The sequence below is a fragment of the Cyanistes caeruleus genome, chromosome Z, assembly GCF_971803275.1.
Source record: "Cyanistes caeruleus chromosome Z, bCyaCae1.hap1.1, whole genome shotgun sequence".
Classification (NCBI taxonomy): Eukaryota; Metazoa; Chordata; class Aves; order Passeriformes; family Paridae; genus Cyanistes; species Cyanistes caeruleus.
Window position 1 is genome coordinate 57,417,587 of NC_141732.1, and position 19,132 is coordinate 57,436,718.

General features: G+C 43.1%; 1 protein-coding gene and 1 long non-coding RNA gene across 7 annotated transcripts in view; one reads left to right on the forward strand and one right to left on the reverse strand.

The window, feature by feature from the left end:
• Window positions 1-5,523: 5,523 nt before the first annotated feature.
• Window positions 5,524-19,132, reverse strand: part of LOC111940696 (uncharacterized) — a 44,554-nt gene continuing 30,945 nt past the window's right edge. For 2 of the 6 annotated variants that reach the window (XR_015281003.1, XR_015281002.1), the window contains 3 exons: window positions 9,393-9,774; window positions 8,999-9,131; window positions 5,524-7,599 (listed from right to left, as the gene is read on the reverse strand). This is a non-coding gene — a long non-coding RNA (uncharacterized LOC111940696). Of the gene's footprint in view, window positions 7,600-8,517; window positions 8,700-8,998; window positions 9,132-9,392; window positions 9,775-19,132 lie in introns of all 6 variants that reach the window. The other 4 variants (XR_002869617.2, XR_002869618.2, XR_015281005.1 and 1 more) reach the window with 3 other exon arrangements.
• On the forward strand, window positions 8,860-17,895 carry CRHBP (corticotropin releasing hormone binding protein). Its single transcript, XM_023943527.2, has 7 exons — window positions 8,860-9,137; window positions 9,573-9,669; window positions 10,263-10,420; window positions 12,438-12,648; window positions 14,217-14,365; window positions 15,628-15,745; window positions 17,172-17,895. The coding sequence occupies exons 1-7, from the start codon at window positions 8,904-8,906 to the stop codon at window positions 17,327-17,329; spliced, it is 1,125 nt and encodes a 374-aa protein (XP_023799295.2). The 5' UTR covers window positions 8,860-8,903; the 3' UTR covers window positions 17,330-17,895.

Here is a 19,132-nt window from a genome sequence, read left to right on the forward strand (position 1 = left end):
AGTTCCTTCTTTAAAAATTTTGAACAAGAATCTCCAGAAATTTCATAAACCCTCTCCCATCCCTGATGAACCCTTGTACAATGTAGCAGCCCAGGTGCATAGCGGAATGATGCTAGGTCACAGCTGGCAGCAGCAATGTGCCCTGAAGACAGGCAGCAAGAGCCACTGCGGCGATGGAGGGCCAGTGGAGCCTTCTCATCAGAAGAATTTACTAGAGACTGTGTGCATACAAACTGCTCTGTGGAAGGGGCTTACTTGCAGATGAGCTGTGAGTGAATCAGAGGAGAATGACTCAAATTATCTTTTTTCCAACAAAGTTTTATGAAACCTCATAAATCACTGGCTTTGGCTTGTCTTGTTAGGTGTTTCCTGTGGCTTTTTTAACTGCAAGGACAAATGTTAAACTCTGTTCTCTCAGAGGAAATCTTTTTGTACAAAGGCTGGAAACCATGCAGTAAAGTAAGAAAACGCACAAAACACATTCATAAGGTAAAACCCAGAAAACCTTCACACAATATGGGGCCCTGGGATAAGATTAGCCATCCTATTCTTGAGCTAACTATGGGCTGTCCCACTGCACCAGTGACCCTCTCTCACTCCTCTCCCACAGGAGCCAACTAATGTTCCTTTAGTAGACATTGTTTCTAAAAAAGATATATGATCACCTGAAAGTTTTGAATTGCCACTAGCCAGAAAAAACTGTGAGCAATCCTCTGTTCTGTAAGCACTCCTCAGGACGGAAACCACTTACATTGGCTATGCAAGATGGTGCATATAATGCCAACCTCACTATGAACACGATGTCCTGCAGATGTGAACGTTTGGAGTTTTCCTTTTCTCCTTCAAACCTGAAGGCAGGATTTTTTTCTCATTGTTTACTGATATTTTCCTGCTGACTTCAAGTCTTTCTCTACTTCACGAATCTAGGAAGCACTTTGAAGTTTTACATGCAGACCAAGATTGCTGTGTGGCTTTCACCAGAGTGCCTCAGCTTTAGGAATGATGTCTAATTACAGACATTTTTTTCCATTTGTTTTATCAGGCTGTCTGAAAAACCTATAGAAAATTGAACACCAAAACATGGCCTAATATTTTTAAGTTACATCAAAGATAAAAATACAACAACGCCAGACAAGATCTTTTCTATATGTTATGAAATTGCTTTGCTTGACATCTAAAGAGCAGATTTGCAGAAGATAAATTCCATTATCTTGAAAGCCTCAGCCTCTGCCATTTGCTTTTATTTCAGTTCAAAAGAGACTTGAAGTGCCAGTGCAACTGGCAACACAAAGCTTGATGCATTACCTGTTAGTAAATTTATAACATTTTCAGATTTGTTATCCAGCTGCCAATCCTGAAGAGATGTGTATGACACCACCATGAGGACAAGAATTTATAATGGAGCTGTGTCTCGAAGCTGTGACTTATCAGCTAGGTCCAATAGGAAGGCACCACCTTTCCCACTCTTCAATGGAAGGTGCAGAAGTGCAATAGGATAATAATCCAAGCAGTGTGGAAGGCGTCAAGTTCAATGGGATAACAATATTCTACAACACTGTTTTCTCCCTTTTAAGATATGAGACAAAGTTGCCTGGGATTGTGGGACAGGAAAGAGAAGTAGGCCCCAGCAGCACAGGCAATGTTTCCAGTAACCAGTAATGTTATTGATTTCCACTGACCAATCCTAGCAGTGCAGGTCCACCCCAGGTAAGCCACCCAAGGCAAACCCAGGTTCAATGCCACAGCATAAGGCAGGGGCAGGGCCAGGAGAAAAAACTCTCAGGGACAGCCCAGAGTCCATCATACCAGCTCAGCAGCACACATGAAAGATCCAGGTCCTCTCTGATCACAGCCTTGAAAAGGTTGGGTAAAAGGTTGCACACAAAACTTGTATCTGAAATCCGATTAATCTATATAAAGATTTTTGACTGGCAGGAAGATTTAGATTTAGATTAAGATTTAGACTGTGATGTGACATCATGTGCATGTCTAATAAGGCCTTTGATTGACAGGCCATCAATTATTGCATGTGTCTTTAGGGATAATTGAGTCTGTTGAATAGCACTGTATTATCTGAAGAAAAAAAGGGTCACATTTTCAATTTTATCTTTATTCTGCCACATGATACGGCATGAGAGAATGAATGTTTAATTTATGATCTAGAAATCCATTTTTAAAATTAATGCTATCCAAATCCTTTCCTCTGAGTTGAAGGATGGACCTATGAAGGGCTATAGGTCCCAGGCAGCCATCAAAGACAGCACATGAATGAACTTCAGCTGAAATATTTAAAAAAAAGAAACACCAAAAAACTTGTCGTTTTTAAATACCAACTCTCAGCCACCTGCTATCAGTTGTGTATAAGGGGCAACTCCCAAGGAAGAGAACTGCAGCTGCATCCACTTATTTTGCCCTTGCAAGCAGATTCTCAGCTGATGTAAAATGACAGAGCCTATAGCACTCAGTGGCATAATTTTGCAGCAGCTGAGAACATGTGCTTGAGACTCTAAATTAGCCTTCAATGGAAAGTTGTGTTTCTGTAAGCTGGTTGGCTAAATAAGGACATGTCTGTAAAACTGCAAATATTGCAACAAGACAGCAAAAAGGAAGACGGAAGAAGTAGTTGCTCAGAGCCTCGATCTTTGGGGGAAAATCAGTGGAAAATGTTCCTGGTGCACATTTGCTTTAAATTCTAAGCAGCCCCCTCAGGTCCTGTTTGACTACACGGGGTGCAGAGCAATCATCATAGTATAGCTTTCAAATATCTCTCAGTGGACATTGCCTTAAAACTCCATGTATTGCTTTGATTTTACATTCACAGTAGTTGCCTGAACTCAGAAAATCACTACAGAATAAAGCTATATCAGGGAAAAGATCTGTGTGTAGAACAAACTATAAAGGGCAGAAAATCAGCTGAATCAACCTGGAGCACTACTTAAGATTGTTTCTTCGGAGGTGAAAAATGGTGAGAAGTTGAGAGTGCTGCAGAAAGATGTAAATTCCTCAGCTCTGGCTGGGGACATCAAATGGCAGTAGCAAACAGATCCCTGTGATCCCTGGGTGATGTGTCTGGATGAGACACAGAGCTGGAGAGTTCCATCCCATTGAACTATTGACACCTTCAGTAGATGAAAGCAGAACTGTTTTTGCCCTTGCACTAATGACCTAATTCTGCAGATTTAGGAAAAACCTCTCTCTTGGGGGGGGGGGGGGTTGGCCATTTTTGGTGCCCTAGGAGTAATAAGTATTACAAGAAGGAGAATAGTTAATGTTTGAAATTAAAAAGCCCATTACTGCACTTGAGCTAAAGATGCTCTGTGACATTGCTAGCAAAGGTGAAGCTGCCTTTGGACTTCAGGAGGTGGAAAAGTGCTGACCAGCTCAAGGTCCTTCAACGAATGTGATTTTTACACTAACACAAGATATTCCTGTACTTTCACCTAAAAACATTTGGAGCCTAACTGATCAAATTGGCACTGCAGGCTGCAGAGTACTGGGGATGACTGGTAAGGAAACACATACATGAAAAACAAAAGACTATGCAGAGGGAGCAGTTGAAAGGATAAATATACCATTATGTTGGGTATGCTGACATCTCTATCTGACTCATACTGACTGCCTGAATTGTATAACCATTCACAGTGTTTCTGAAGTTAGGTCCATTACTGTGATGTCTAACACTACCAGAATTGTGTTGAATTACAGTTTTTTTCTGGATGAGAATGATTCTCCTCAGGGACAGTCACTTCAGCTAAGAAATACTTGTCCTTCTTGGATTAAAAAAAAAACCCAAAACATCTTAAAATATCACTTATGAAAGTGGTGCTTTGTCAAAGATAAAGGTTGTACTTGATTTCAACAAAGTAGAGATTGAACAAATTTTGGAACATGATGTATGGAAATACGGGAATTTCTCAACACATCCAAGATTATATTCTGTGTAATAACCTGGCTCAGCATTGAAAACAAAGTCACAAATGTTCTACTAGCCCCAAGCTGAACAGGAAATTTGGGAGAGAAGGACCAGCGGCTGTTGCTTTGGGTAGGGTCACTGGGAAAAAGTTGCGGCTATAGGAAAGGAAATCTAGAACAGAACATGACCTGGCCTTGAGGGTTAAATTTCCAAGCAAAGTCTAGATGCAGTAGCTGTGCCATGTCTTGGAAAGGAGACTGTTCTTCTGCATGGGCAGCAGTACTGCTCAGAGCAGCTGCTGCAGCCGGCAAAGGCAAATATGATAGGATTGAAGAGGCTGTCTGGGGGCCATGCTGACAACCTCTGTGCAGCTCTGGTGTTGAGGCCCTCCTGCAGCAACCCTTTAGGGTGGAGATTCTGTTCAGAGGATCCACAGAGGAGGAAAGTCCACGCTAAAATTAAACAGCTCAACAAACATCCAGTGCCTCTCCTAACACCAGAGCCAAGGCATGTGCTTTTTCCAGTCACCCATTCTCATACCTCTGCTCTCCTTCCTGGAAAAAAAACTTTTCTCTCCCTTCTTGGCCCTGACTGCTTTGTGTAGATGCTGGTTGACTCACAGGCAGAGCTGGTAGTGATAACCGCCCTCAGGGTAATCTCAGTGTCTGAATATAATGTTTGCTTGATTATTTGTAACCCGCTAAACTGCAGGTTTCACAATCTTTGCTTTTAGCCAATGCCATAAATAGATTTAATGCAACACTTATCATCAAGCCTGCATGATGCTGATAGGCTTTCAGTTCATAAATCACATGCGTTTGTCATCCCTCTAAGCCACTTAATGTGACAAATCACACCATCTCTTGTGTCAAACTGCCCAGAGTTAACAAGCTACTCTTACTTCACCTTATGGAAAGTTCAGCCCTATTTAAAGCCAATTTAGACACACACAGAGAAGTTACAGAAGTGGTGTTACAGAGAGATGTGTGGTGAGGTTTGGAAGAGACTTGTCCTACCCAGGCAAAGCTGAGGCAGACAGGTAGGAACAGAAATCAGTGATGGAAATGTCCACTGATTACAGAGGGAGGAGTCCTGGATTCAGGTTGGATCACAGACTGTTGGGACACCTGTCTGATATTGAAATAATACACAAGAGTAAAGGATTGAAGCACAAAATGTTATCTCAGACTTTGTGTTTCTGCTGCTGGAAATGCTCTCCTTCAGCTGTCATTGCAACTCTGACCGAGTTCTCGCAAAAAGGACGTGTCTTCAAATCACTGTCAGGGCCAATTTACTTACTTTAGCCACACTGAATTGTATCTTTCCTATAGCATGTCCACAGTGCAGGTGCTTAAACTGAGCCAGGAACAGGAGCTTCTTACATGTTTTTCTTTGGCTCAGACAGAGTTTGAAGCAAAGTCTTGTGCATGTCTGCATCAAAGGACATTATAGTTTCCTAATGGCATTCAGGACTGATTTGCTGTACAGTCTTCCCCCTGCTTTCTTTTGTGTGTTGTTATTTCAAAGCAGTGACTGATTGTTATTTAGCAAAGATGGGAAAAAAAATTTGTCCTTCACTGTAGCATTTGTGACACTGCAGAAACACTGGATTTCCTTCTAACCTTAATCTTTATTTATCCTTAATGAACCAATCCGATTGTTCAGAAACAATATATTGAAGGATTCACAAACAGTTGAACATGTATAATAAACTAGAAGTGATGTGTAGTAATCTCCTACTCTTCAAAGACACTGATATTGATATGAGACCTGCAACCACATGATAAAAAGACAGGAATGACTAGTACTAGTACTAGTACATCTCCCGGACACCGTGAAGGAAAAAAAAGCTAACTCCTGAATGAATTCTCAGTGAGAGTAGGAAAGAGCATAAAGGAAATAAATGTAGCTCAGCACAATGTTTAGCAGCTGACACGATATGGAGTTTAAAGTCCAGTCAGAGGTCTTGCCCTGTGCATGACCCCACATGGCATCTCTTTGGCCAGCACTGAGCAGTAGTGAGAAGCCAGCATGAACAGCTGAGGACAGAGTGCCCAAGGCAGGACTGCTCATATTTGCTGGAGCAGTTGCAGTGCAGTCTCACTGCAGCACCTCTCAGTTCAAGAAACCATCAGTCACAGACAAGAAGAGGAGTCCCCATGGGACATGCAGCAGCCAGGCTGATCCCTGTGGTGTGGAGCTGGCTTGGAATTGTGTCTATACAGGAAATATTAACTCATGTTTAAGATCCTGATGCTAGAGAGAGGTTTGGTCTGCTCAAGCTGCTTGTGCAACAAGTCAGGCTGCAACTGAGGAGTAAGAAGAGCTGTATTAGTGAGCTGGGCACCCATGGGACCCTTTTTGAGAGCAGAATGGGTTCATAACACCTGGCCCCTCTTTGCTGCAGGGAGGGATCCCTAAAGATTGTCTGTATCTCAAGCAATTCTCGCTAAGAAATCTCACTACTGAGCACTACATGTGTATTATTCCTGTAATAACTACTTTTACTTTGTAGAAGAAGCTGCATTTACCATCTGTATTATAGGACAAAGCATGATTTGATCATCATGGGGGAGAGTAAATGGAGTTTGTTTTGTTACTGTCTTTATTCAGCTGTGTTTTCTCCACTTCATACTACAGCTGGGATTTCTTCTGTTCTATAAGAGTTGACAAGACACCTACAAGCTTCAAGCATGAGTGGGGATGGCAGGTCCTCCAAAGCACATTCCTGAAAAGCCCACCCATGAGGTCTGGTTTAACAGGTTTAACAGAGCCAAGGCTCTGCAAAGACTGGGGTGTCTAAACAACACCATCCTGAGTTGCAGCAGAGCAGTGAGCCTGCACTAGCTCACTCAGCCCAGACTCTCACCAGCACCATGGGTTTCCATCATTTCTTCTAGGAAAAGGGGCTGCTCCCAGGGTAAGTTACAGCTGTTAGCAGATCAAGGTGCCAATCAACTGGATTATTTAGCCTGTGACAGGGTGTCACTGGGAGCGATTTTACTGTGTTAAACAACTTGTTATGAACAAAAAAAATTTGTCCTTCAGAGTGTTATCATGACTCAACTCCATGAAAGAAAAATTACACTCTCCTCAGTCACCAAGGGTTTGTATCACATTGAAGGTGCTTTTTCCTTCTGAAATGCTGCAGGGATGTTTTGAACCCAGTTCAAAGCAATTTTTCTTTGCTTCGTTAGTCACATTCTCATCTTCTGAAAAATCTCAGTTTCTGCAAGTGACTTTTAACAAAAGCAGTGCTGCAGAAGCAAAGGGAGGGTAGAGGGGATGGGGACCTGTGACACACTGAGGAGGCAGCAGAGTTGAGGGAGAAGATGGCCTCACACCCTCTCTCACCCTCTGACACCTGGGATGCAGGGCTGGGAGATGAACCCCTTCTTTCTCCTTCTGGTGGTCACTTTTGGGGATCTGTCTGCTTGAGCTCCACCTGAGGCAGCAGAACCCCAGCCAGCAGCAGCAGCTGCATCTCTTTGTGTGTGATTCCTGTTCCATCCCAAATACTTGCCTTCCCCAAGCATTAGAGCTGCAAAAAGGAAAGCATAGGAGACTGGGGTCTGAGGACAGGCCTGTGTTTGAAGACACAGATAGTTACCTCAGTCACTGGGAGGCTTTGTGATGAGGCTGGTCAGGATGTCACCCTGCTTCATCAGCTTCTGCTGAGCCCAGAGCTGAAAAGTAGGAAAGAAAACAACTCAGTACTTCTGCTAAAATTAAGTTCCATATCAACAGCAAAGGGTATCTGGGTTCAGTTTTTGCACCAATGTTACACAGAGTATTTGTACAATCAAACTCCAAGGTGGTGCATAGGAATTTCAAAGTCACCATAGACCCTGTGTGAGCAATAGATTACAGCAGATATGGAGGTGGCACCTCCACCCTCCCACCACCTTGTTCATTTGGAGGAGGACAGTCCCCTCACTTCATCTGCCAGAATGTCCTCCAGACTGTGGGGCTTCCTGCTTTTCTGGGCACCCCCACTGGTGAATGCTGTGCTAAGCCCAGATCTCAGTTATTCATAGACAAGAGTTCAAACTATGGTGACGTTGTTATGAATTCACTCAAAAGAGTGATATGGTTCAATCAGAGAAAAGTTTTATTAATTACAGCAAGCAAGCAATAAGCAATTGGCTGGTAACAATAAGCAATAGGCTGGGGTCTTCTGCAGCCCCTTCTGATCCTCATGGTCTCCAAGGCACATCTCACCTTCCTGATTAATGTTCCAGCCATCCTCTAATGCAAACTGGGACTAAACCCTGCAGTTTTCCAACAAAGCTTGTAATTCCAAAGGAATTTTAATGGGTTTTAGATATATACCCCACATCTAATACTTCTGCTGAGTTCCTGATTTTTAGTACTCTGCAGAATTATGAATTTTCACTCCCAGGCTCAACTTTTAAAGGACTTCTCAGGTTTCACTTGAGAATCAAGGCTGAAGCAGTATCAGGAGTCCTGTGATGAATATGCACTTGGGAAGCCCAAGTTTTCGTAATTTCTGTATGAAAGCTGGTTTTGCTGGGAAGAGCTGTCTGGTTTTGCCTGTGTGCTTGCTGCAGAGCCCTGGAGGGATGTTGACACAGGCTGCAAACCTGCCTGGGACGCAGGGGAGCCCACGCAGGCCTGGCCAGCAGGAAGCACCCGTCACAGGCACTGCAGAGACCTGCATGTCACAGAGCAGCAGAAGGTAGGCAGGAAGCCCTGCAGGTCTGAAATGCCCCGGGACTGCTCTAGGAGGAGGCAGGGATGCTCCTCATTGCTCACTTTGGTGTAACTGGAAATAAACACAGTGCATGAGTGCCCCATATACACAGGGATGGGCTGTCTTCCCCAGAGGTTTTCAGCTATTTCACCAGATAGATAAGGAGGAAAGACATCTGCCAGAGAGGGGAATTCAACCGTCTTGAAAATTTGTGGCTGCAGTTTGGACCCTTGTCATGCCCACGTACTGTGTCATTGAGAGAGGAATTCAGTTACCATGGGTTACCCTATCAGTACGGGGACCAAGTGCCTCCCCTCCCAACAGCTCTATAAAAAGAGTCGCTCCAAGACACCCCAGCGGCTTCTGCATACCGGCACAGACCCAGAGAAACTTGGCCACAGGGGGACGGCCGCCAGAGGAGGTGTCAGCATGCCGTCTGCTTTCCAGTTTCAATGCCACCTCGTTCTCATCTTCCTGGCAGCTTCCAAGGGAGAAACCAGATACCTAGAGGTGAGCAATAGGACTGATGATTAAACATCTTGCTGTGCTTTTAGCTGCTATCTTCTAACTTGTACTCTAAGCTTTCAAGTATTGTGCTTTATTCTCTCTTCCTTTCCTATTCCCGCTTCTCCTGCATTTAACTTACACCTGGGTAACATTAATGCAACAGTCCCATGTATTCTGTACTAGCCCTCTCTTTATTTATGCTCAGCAGTTTTGCTGAGGATTTAAGAGACTCTCAGTGCACTTAGCTGCTGGGCTCACCTCTTAGATGCCAGGTTTATTTCCCCTCTGCTGCAGGTTGGCAGCTTTCTGCATGAGCTGTTCCACAGCTGCTGTTTCTGCAGGAGGGATGTAATGTGCTGTGCCTGTTCTTGAGAGGTGCAGGGAGAGGGCTGCATTTCACTTTGCCCCAGACTCTTTTTGCCCTCCATCTTCCACCAGGTGAGGGATGCTGGTGGTGAAGATGACCCCTTCCTACTACTCAGTGAAGATCTGAAGCGAGAGCTGTCTGCAGGACAGATCTACCGGCGGTCGCTCCGTGAGTTTCTTTGGTCCCTCTGGCAGGTGGGAGAATCCTGGGGGTACTTCAGGGAGGTGAAAGGGCTAATTGGGAATGACAGAGCTGCAGGAGCTTTTTGCAAGACTAGAGAGAAAAAGGACAAAGCATTAAATCCACAGAAACCTGTGGTTTGAGGCAGAGGGTTTGGGTTCATAGTTGATGGTCACACATAACTGGAGCAGGATGGGGATTCCCTACCCATGTCCCCAGGCAAGGTCACATTGCCAAGGGGTGGGGCAGGTGTAGTAGCTGTAACGGGGGAGAAATATGAAAGAATAGCGTGTTTGTGCGCATACACACACAGAGTTTTCTGCTCAGCGATGCATTGACATACCTTCCCCCCTCATCCCCCCCGTCACGCGTTTGTGCTCACACCTGCGAGCTACTATTCATCTTCTGATGCTCAGCAGGCTCCTAATTGCTTCAGCTGGCTCTCCCTGTCCTCACTGCCAGCCGGCTCCCAGCGCGGGGGGGTCTCTCCTATCCCACTCCTTTCCTGCACAGTGGGAGCTGGCACCGAGTCTCCCTCCAGAGCAGGCAGAGGCAGTAGTCCTTTGTCCCTGCTTCTCCAGGGTGCATTGACATGCTGAGTATAGAGGGGCAGTTCACCTTCACCACAGACCAACCACAGCTGCACTGCGCAACCTTCTTCATCGGGGAGCCCGAGGAGCTCATCACGATACAGTACGACTACGTAAACATCGACTGCCAAGGCGGGGACTTCCTGAAGGTAAGAAGCTGCAAGGCGCTGGTCTCCTGTGACTTGTGAGGTGTTCGCTGTGTGTGCAAGGGGCAGGTGCACATCTGTGTTTTGTGTATGTTTCTGTGTACAAAACAGGCTTTCACAAAGCAAGCACTTCTGGGATGGCTCTTTCTCCTCCCTGAGAAACTCTGAGTATGTGCCCCCCGCCCCCCCCCCCCCCCCCCCCATCTCCGCTCCTCTAAAGCAAAGTCAGATGTAGGATGAGGATCCCTCTCCAGACTACTGTACTATCTCTTCTGAACTTTTCCAGAAGCCACCTCTATGGAGTGTCCATACCCAGGGGGATGGCTGAAAATTTGGTCAGTGGGATTTACTCATTTCATTTCATTACTGTGAACTTCATGAGCCCTGCAAATAATGACACACATCTCTGGACTGCCTTTATTGCTCTCAGACCTCTGCTCACAGGTCACTTAGCATCAGGTTAATAGTGAGTGGATCACTGAAGGCTTTCTTTAAAATTTTCCTGCTAGAAACTTTCAGGACATTGTCTCTGAACAGAAGGAGACTCGTGACTCACAGCTGTTCATATTCCAGTGTTGAAAAACTTTACCAGCACATTTCTCTGGCAGGCAGGAGCATTCATCAAGATCTGAACCTCAGTCAAGGGGAGAAGGGGAGGCTCGGTGATCCCTGGCTCCCCTCGCCTTGCACTTTGCCCTTTGTGCTGAAGTGGCAAGGCACAGAACAGACCACATCCAACCTCGTAGCAAGCTGAGGTCCAGGAACAGGGAGAAGGAGGAAAGCTGCTCTTTAGCCCTTTCCTTTTCTCCAACTCACTTTACCCCAGAGAATTCTGTCCTTCCATTGCATATCTTGGCTGAGATCTCCCCCCATGTGGCTACAGGGAGGCTGATTTCACTCTCTTGTGGGTCTAAGGCTTTTGTACCTGGACTTATGGTCATTCATGGAGGCTAGAAAAATGCCAAGATATGTTTTATTGAGCTTTCCTTTCTCTAGTAATGGTGTCTCAAACTTCTCTGTTATATTGCTGTATGTATACAGGCAGCTTTTCCCTCATGTAATTTGAGCACCTGCATCACATTACTTCAGAAACTTACAGTTCTGGCAAATCCAGACAGTTCCTGATGTTTTTTTCATCATGAAGTCCCACATACATCAGAATTATTGACTGAAGGGATGGCTAAACCTGGTCCTTGAATTTTGGGAGTACTGGCTGAAGTGTTTAAGGAATTACCATGTGAGAGCAGCTAGGAGGGAATTGAAACAGCAAGGCAGGCAGTTGCATATCTATGCTAGAGCTAATAGGTATTTCTACTTCTGACACATTTCTCTCCAGATTGTGAGGGAAAATTGTTGCTTTTTTGTTATGAAGGAAAGATTTGTAGAAGCTGATGCTTAAGGTCCAGACAAGTAATGCAGGATTTATTTTGCTTGCTAGCGGTTAAAGAAGGTGAAAGAACTGAACAAGTGAAAGCAGTACCTCTGCCAATAATTCAAATTTTTCCTGTATTCCAATTTCTCTGGAAGGCCACTGGGATCATAAATGACAAGCTGTAAAGCATGGATGGTAGAAAATTACAGGCCATATCAATCGACATAATGCCCAGAGCTTGAAAAGGTTACTTATCTATCTTGTGGCTCCCAAATCAAGCTGGTCAAAAACTTCTCATAGTAACAATGAAACTGCAGAAAAAAGAATGTGACGATGCTGAAGCAAAAAGAGATACTTCCCTCAAAAAAAACCAAACAACCAAACAAAAAAAAACCAACAAAAGTTGTCACCTGAAGGAGATAAAAACATTAAAAGTTTTATGTATCCCTTTCCTAAATATCAGTTAAAGCAAGAATAATGAGTTGATTGTTAGGAAATCAATAAATACAAAGAATTTTTTTTCAGTTTGCAGTTTTGAACAGTTTATATGGTGTCAAAAGAAAAGAGTGTCTGTTATACTTCTTGTTTCTGTTCTCTGCTAACAGAGCAATAAGCAAAACCTTGTTTTGTATTGTTTAACCTCTGTAGGTGTTTGATGGATGGATACTCAAGGGAGAGAAATTTCCCAGTTCCTTGGACCATCCACTCACCACTTCTCAAAGATATGTAGACTTCTGTGAAAGTGGGAATATTCAGAGGAGCATCAGATCATCACAAAACGTGGCAATGATCTTCTTCAGGATTCAGCAACCAGGCAATGGATTTACTGTCACAGTCAAGAAAAACAGCAATCTCTTCCGTAAGTCTGAATTTCACACTACCAATGGGGCTTGAATTTGGAAGCAGAAAGATTGTGTTGTTTTGCACTGAATTTTCTCACTGTGGTTATTTGCACTGACAAGGCTGAGGTAAGGGAGGTGGAGCCCTGCAGGCTTGATTCAGGCTCAGTGTGTGCCCCAAGAGAAAAATGAGCTTAAGAGATCACATAGGCTTCAATATGCAAGACTGTAAGGCTCTTTCTTTCAGATGAGATCCCTCCCAATCTAATATTGGCATGTTCCAACACATTTAGCTAGAACAAATAGTATTAATTTAGCAATTCAATCTCAGTGTTTTCTAGATCTGGGTGAAAAATGAGGAAAAAATATTTGAAAAAGGTCAACAGTAAAATCAGTGTATTGAATGGTTATGTGGTAGTTATGAGAGATGTACGACCACAGGGATCTATCTGCAAGTTCTTTCCCTAAGCCTCTGAGCTGCCAAGGCACAAATTATCATAGCATCATAGAACAGCTTGGGTTGAAAGAGACCATAAAGATATCTCATTTCAACCCCCCACCATGGCCAGGAATGCCACACGCTAGACCAGGCTGTCCAGGGCCTCATCCAACCTGATCTTGAACTCTTCCAGCAGTGGGGCACCCACAACTTGACTGGGAAACCTGTTCCAGTACCTCTCTTGAATTGTTTTTTCCAGAGAGGATGGGACATTTAGCAATTATTGTTCAGGCCAGTCTGATTTATCTGCCTAACTACTCAAAGTGACCAAAGAAAACAAAACAGAACAAAACAAAAAAACAAACAAGAAAACAAACAAAAACACCCAAACAAACAAGCAACCTCCCCAAAAAACAAAAAACCAAAACAAAGCCCCCAAAACCAGAAAACAGTTGACAGCATGTCTGCTGTGTCTTTACTCTATGTTATTCAGACTTGAGACTGCAAGCTGGGTCCCCACTCTGGTGTGGCTTCATGCCCATGGATGTGATGATCATTGTATTCAAGTGCTGGAGGTGGCCGCTGTCTTTCACTGTCCCGCTAAAGCAACTGCAGATCTATGTCAAGGATCCCTTGGTTTGCTCACATACATGATAAGTTACTGCTTTACCTGAACTCATAAGCTTGACCTTAAAGATAAAATCATGCTGTCATTTCAGTGAGATATTTTGCCATGTAAGCAACTCCAGTTCAGAGGAACAGAATAGGATTTAGGGGGTTGCTGGCAATATCAGGCAATAAGCTGTCAATTAAACACAATCCCTACCTTCACCCATGTTTAGCCTCCTTCAAACTGACAAACTGTGTGAGTCCCTGATGCACAGCTTTCAGGTGTGAGCTCTTCTATTGACTGCTTCACCCTAGGGTTCTGCCAGACCTCATGCTAAACAGTAAACAATGGGGAGGAAATTGTTAAGGAACAAATGCTATGCAAGAACCTCACAAAATGCTGCACACTTTCTTTTCAGCATTTGGTTGTAACTTACAGTAATTAAACTATCTCTGCTTTTTTGGTACTGTAATTATGTAGTTTTCCTACATGCAGTGATGACTGGACAAGTAACTCTTGTACCTTTTCCTGTGTCCCAGCTTGCAATGTCATCTCTCAGACTCCCTCAGGAAGGTTTACCATGGTCATTCCTCACCAGCACAGAAACTGCAGCTTCTCCATAATCTACCCAGTGGTGATAAAAATATCTGATCTTATCCTGGGCCATTTAAATGGTCTCTTTTTAAAGGTGGGATCTTTATTTCCTAAGAAAATATTAGCATGTGCAATTTTTCTGGGCACAGAAAAGGGAAGGGGTGAAGCAGGGATAGGCTGTGACACTGGCTGCTAAGGCATGGGTGCTTTGGTTTCTCCCAGAGTGGAGAGCTGGGGCTGTCTCTGTCACTATTGTCTCTGTAATGTTGCAGTGGCAGCCAAATTATGCAAAGTTCCATTAATGCATGTAATGATTGCTTGCCGTAACAAAGGGTAAGGGTTTCATTATAAAGGAAGGAGCACTCTCCCTGGGAGCTGTATGTCTGTATTTAAATGAATGAAAGCAGCAAACACTCTGAAGAGAGAAAGGAGCCATTAGATAGCAAGGTATCATCACAGACAAAATACAAACGTGCTCACCACTGATTGCCTGCTCCATATGCTGAGCATCCTTTGCTCTGATCTGGGATATTTGGTGACACAAGAGGAGCGGTTGGTGATATTTGTGCCTGGGAAGTGCAAGAGGGTACCAATTCCAAAATGTTCAGAGAATAGAGTAAGGAAATTTGTTTTCTCCTGCCAGTGAGTCTGAGAGCCCAAGTTTTTTAAGGAGATTACCAGTGTATGAGCAAGCCAGGTTTTGAGAGATGGGCAAGAGCATTAGCTGACTTACTCAGCAGTGAGCAGAAAAGGACAACAGCAGAGGAAGGTAAAGAAACTAGGCACTTCAATAGCAGCATAGGGGTGACAGCCCAAAGGTGTTCAAGGTGCCCATGTAAGATATTTTTGGCAAACAGCATTAATTTCAGGATATTTGTGGCTTTAATATATAGTAAGACATTGTTTTCAGAAAAAAACAGTACTCTTATCGTTATTTTCTACCTTAATTGAACTTTGCCACAATGATGCATTTTAGCATTCTTTTAAGAATAAATATGGTATAGTGAGACTGAAGTTCCTGCCTGCCAGCTGAATGTAGGCATACATACAGCCCAGGCCTGCATTAATTTGATTCCATGTCAAAGTATCCAGAACCAGATTGCTTATCTACATTAAAATCTATAGCTGAAGCAACATCTTTTCTCATGCCAGTAATTTTCAAAGTCCATTTAGGTCTTTCTTTGGAATCTCTTAAGAAAATTAACTTACTAATGTCAAATCAAGGTAGCACTGCTCAGGATGAGAAACTGATTTCGCACAGCTTTAAGCATAGGTGATTGTTACCAATTGTTAGCTTCAGTAATGCTACACTTTGAAGATGAATGGTAAATAACTTTTAGCCTCTGCCTTTTTAAGAAACCGTCCGCAGGCTGTGCAGGAGTGGGAGATTTTGTAGAACTTCTTGGAGGAGCTGGCTTAGACCCATCCAAGATGTTTCCTCTAGCTGACCTCTGTCATTCCTTTCATGGATCTGGTAAGAACTTCTTCCGATTACCTCCACATAATAAAATAATTAACCATAATATGACATGCAGAGACACACACACACACACATCTGGACTTCCTGCTAGACTGGTGAACTTCACATTTAGCAGAACATGAGAGTTAAAGCTATTCAAGCCTGTGGTTTGGCTGTGTGTTACAACACACCCATGACCATTCATTTGCCCTTTTAATAAACATTATGACAAGGCTGAATTAGACATATTTTAAAAATTCTTGTCCTATGACAAAAATAAATGTTAGAATGTCAGCACATAAAAAGGTCTTGAAATTCGCAGGAAATGAAGGCAGGTTGTTAGATTCCCAGTTAAAGAGCTTTTCTGTCATTAACTCAGTGTTTCCAAGGCCTTTTCTCCTGCAGGTGTAACACATACCCGAGAAACATCAGAGTTCCCATTCCCTACTTTGAACCTGCTGGGGCCTCTGAACCTCTTCTGCTATCAAGCTGGTCCAGTACCTTATTTCTCCCCATAAAAATAAGAACTTGCAGTTTCCCTAATATTCAATAGCAGAGTGCAAATTGTGGCACTGGTAAGACAAACTAACCCCTGTGGCACACCTGTCATATCTCACAAGTATCAACAGGGCACTGGAGAAGCAGCATTTCCACAGAGCTGCAGAAAAGGCACATGCCTGGCTCTTGTGGTCTGCCTTGCCTTTCATCACACCACATTCAAAGATTCACCACAACTGTTCAAAGAGCTAACTGTTAAGTGCTGCTGTTGAATGATAATACTGAGCACTGGAATGAGATTAAAATGTGTTTTCCTGGTGGTGTGAAGGAAGTGAAAATCCAACTCAGCAGCTCCTGTTCTCCCAGTGTCATACCAGATTTCTCCTCAAGTGTGGAAGTTCCCCCAAGTTTCCCAAACAAAAAGGATTTGCCAAGCTTCTACTCAAATGGCTTGCCTAAAGCAGCAGTTAGTGACACACTCAATTTCCCTCAGAGCAAGACCACGTGCTACCATTTGAGTTTGTCTTGATGGGACTCTCACATGCCTTGTTTCCTGTGAAGAGTGTCCTTACACACAAACCCACTCATCCCTCTAACGGGAAATGTTTCAATGTTGTTAATTTTGGCTGTCTCCAGGATGTAGTGCCATTACCTGTATCCATCACTCATGGTATCTAACAGTAGCACATAGACATGGAGTAGCATTTGCAAGAGGGAAGGATACTTAATGAAATTGTAATCATTGTAAAGCAAAACTAACAAACACAAAAGTTCATCAGTAATATCACTGGTGGAAGGTCATTATGACACATGAATTTGCTTTATTTCCAAAGTTGTTTGTATCAGTGCTTCATAATTCCCATCATTATATATCTCTTTTCCCTCACTTTCTCTTATATAAATGTATCTTTATATCTACTTTATATCTCTTTTCCCTAAATAGCCCAAATGAAGATTGGCTGTGACAACACTGTGCTGCGAATGGTCTCCAGTGGCAAACACGTCAACCGTGTGACATTTGAGTATCATCAACTGGATCCGCAGGAAACAGAAACAAGAAAGGAGAACAGCATTGAGGAATTCTGCTTTCCTAGTATCTGAGAAACCAGGACACACATCTTCATGTAGCTAATGAAAATAAAGTTCTATAATAGTGTATTCTTTCCTTTAACTAGCTGGTGGTGTTGAGCCTTTCTATATGCATAATTCTTTTTTCATACAAATCAATCATTCCCATCAGCAAGCAGGAAAAAGCAACAAATGTATTAATCTTTGTTATTATCATATTCTTTCTGCAATGTTTAAGCTCATTTACCATATCAAAAATCAATAGCTAGAATAGAAGTATGTTTTCTGTATAAATATTATTAGGAAAATAGACAAAAAATCCTAGTCTGGGGATATATGAAATCCACAATAAATATAAACTTCATGCAGCAGCTTTATCCTTTTATATCTAGTATAAACAAACAAAAAAAATGATGGTGAACTACAATTCCAGTTTTGTAAGAGGAAGCCCAACATTAGTGTGCGTAAAAACTACTGGTTTACTTATGACTTTAAATGTACTGTTTATTTCTAATGACATGTTTTTAATAAAAATTTATAGCATGAGACTTCCTTACACAAATCCAAACATAAATAAATACATTCAAAGAGTTGGCAAAGAGTTCTTATGTTGTACGTTTTCTGAAGAGGTCTTTTAACATACTGATTATACTTCCTAAGTCTTGTGCAGTTTTCTGGAAATTAAAATCTTGAATACATGTTGCTGAAAAACTGTGAACTATTATGAGCAAAAATTTGGTTTCTCTAGGTTGGTTACCCCTCCACACAAAGTTTCATTAGTACACTTACTAGTACCTTCCCTCTTTCAAATTTTTTGGTTGTGTCCTGCTGACCTGTGCAGGCCAGGATAGAAAAATATAGATTTACTTTTTCTAGGCCTTTGGTGTCCCAGAAAAGGACTGTCAGCCTTGGAGAACACTGGGAAGCACAAGCACAGTGTAGGACCAGAACTGTGTCCTAGCTTTGAGAGCAAGGTCTGACTGGTATGTTTTCTGGGAGTCCTACCTGGTAGTAAGTAACAAGAGCAAACTGTTCCTCCTCCAGGGCTCAATTAAGGGTGAAACCTAATTAATCCAGCTGCATTCCTGAAATCTTTCACTCTAAATTATGGCTTTTAATATCACAGTCATTCATTCAAAATCAAGTGTCTTGATTATTCAGCAGCTCTGCAGTTAATCTCCCTGACTAAAGTGGGTGAAAACCACAGGATGCCTCAGACTCTCCCTCATTTGGTTTTGGAAGCCCTGTTTTTGTGACTGACTCATGAACAGATGGATGGCTTTGGCAAACTCAGTTACCCGCCCTGTAGGGCTGTGTTTATGGAAAAAGTGGGGATTGTGGGAATGTTTCACTTAATTCCAAGGAAAATAGACAAAAGTGCTGCCGGCTATTCCATGACATGAAGCAACCCTGACTGGGGTCTCTGAGTGGGGGGTTCTTGGCCACTACATCCCTGCTCCCGCCTCATGCAAACCACTGTGTGCTTTCTGAGCCACACTGAAGCACTGGCAGTGTTGCCACCCAGCATCGGAAACATCACATCCTATAATCCCAAAATCATAGAATGGCCTGAGTTGGAAGGGACCTTAAAAAGTCATCTCGTTCTAACTCCCTTGCTGTGGGCAGGAACACCTTTCCCCACACCAGATTACCCAGAGCTCCATCCAGCCTGGCCTTGAACACTTCCAGGGACGGGGCATCCACAACTTCCTTGGGCAACCTGTTCCGTTTTCTCACCACCCTCACAGTAGAGAATTCATTTGCAATATCTAATTTAAACCTACTCTCTTTCAGTTTGAATCCATGCCCCTATTCCTGTCACTACATGCTCTTTTG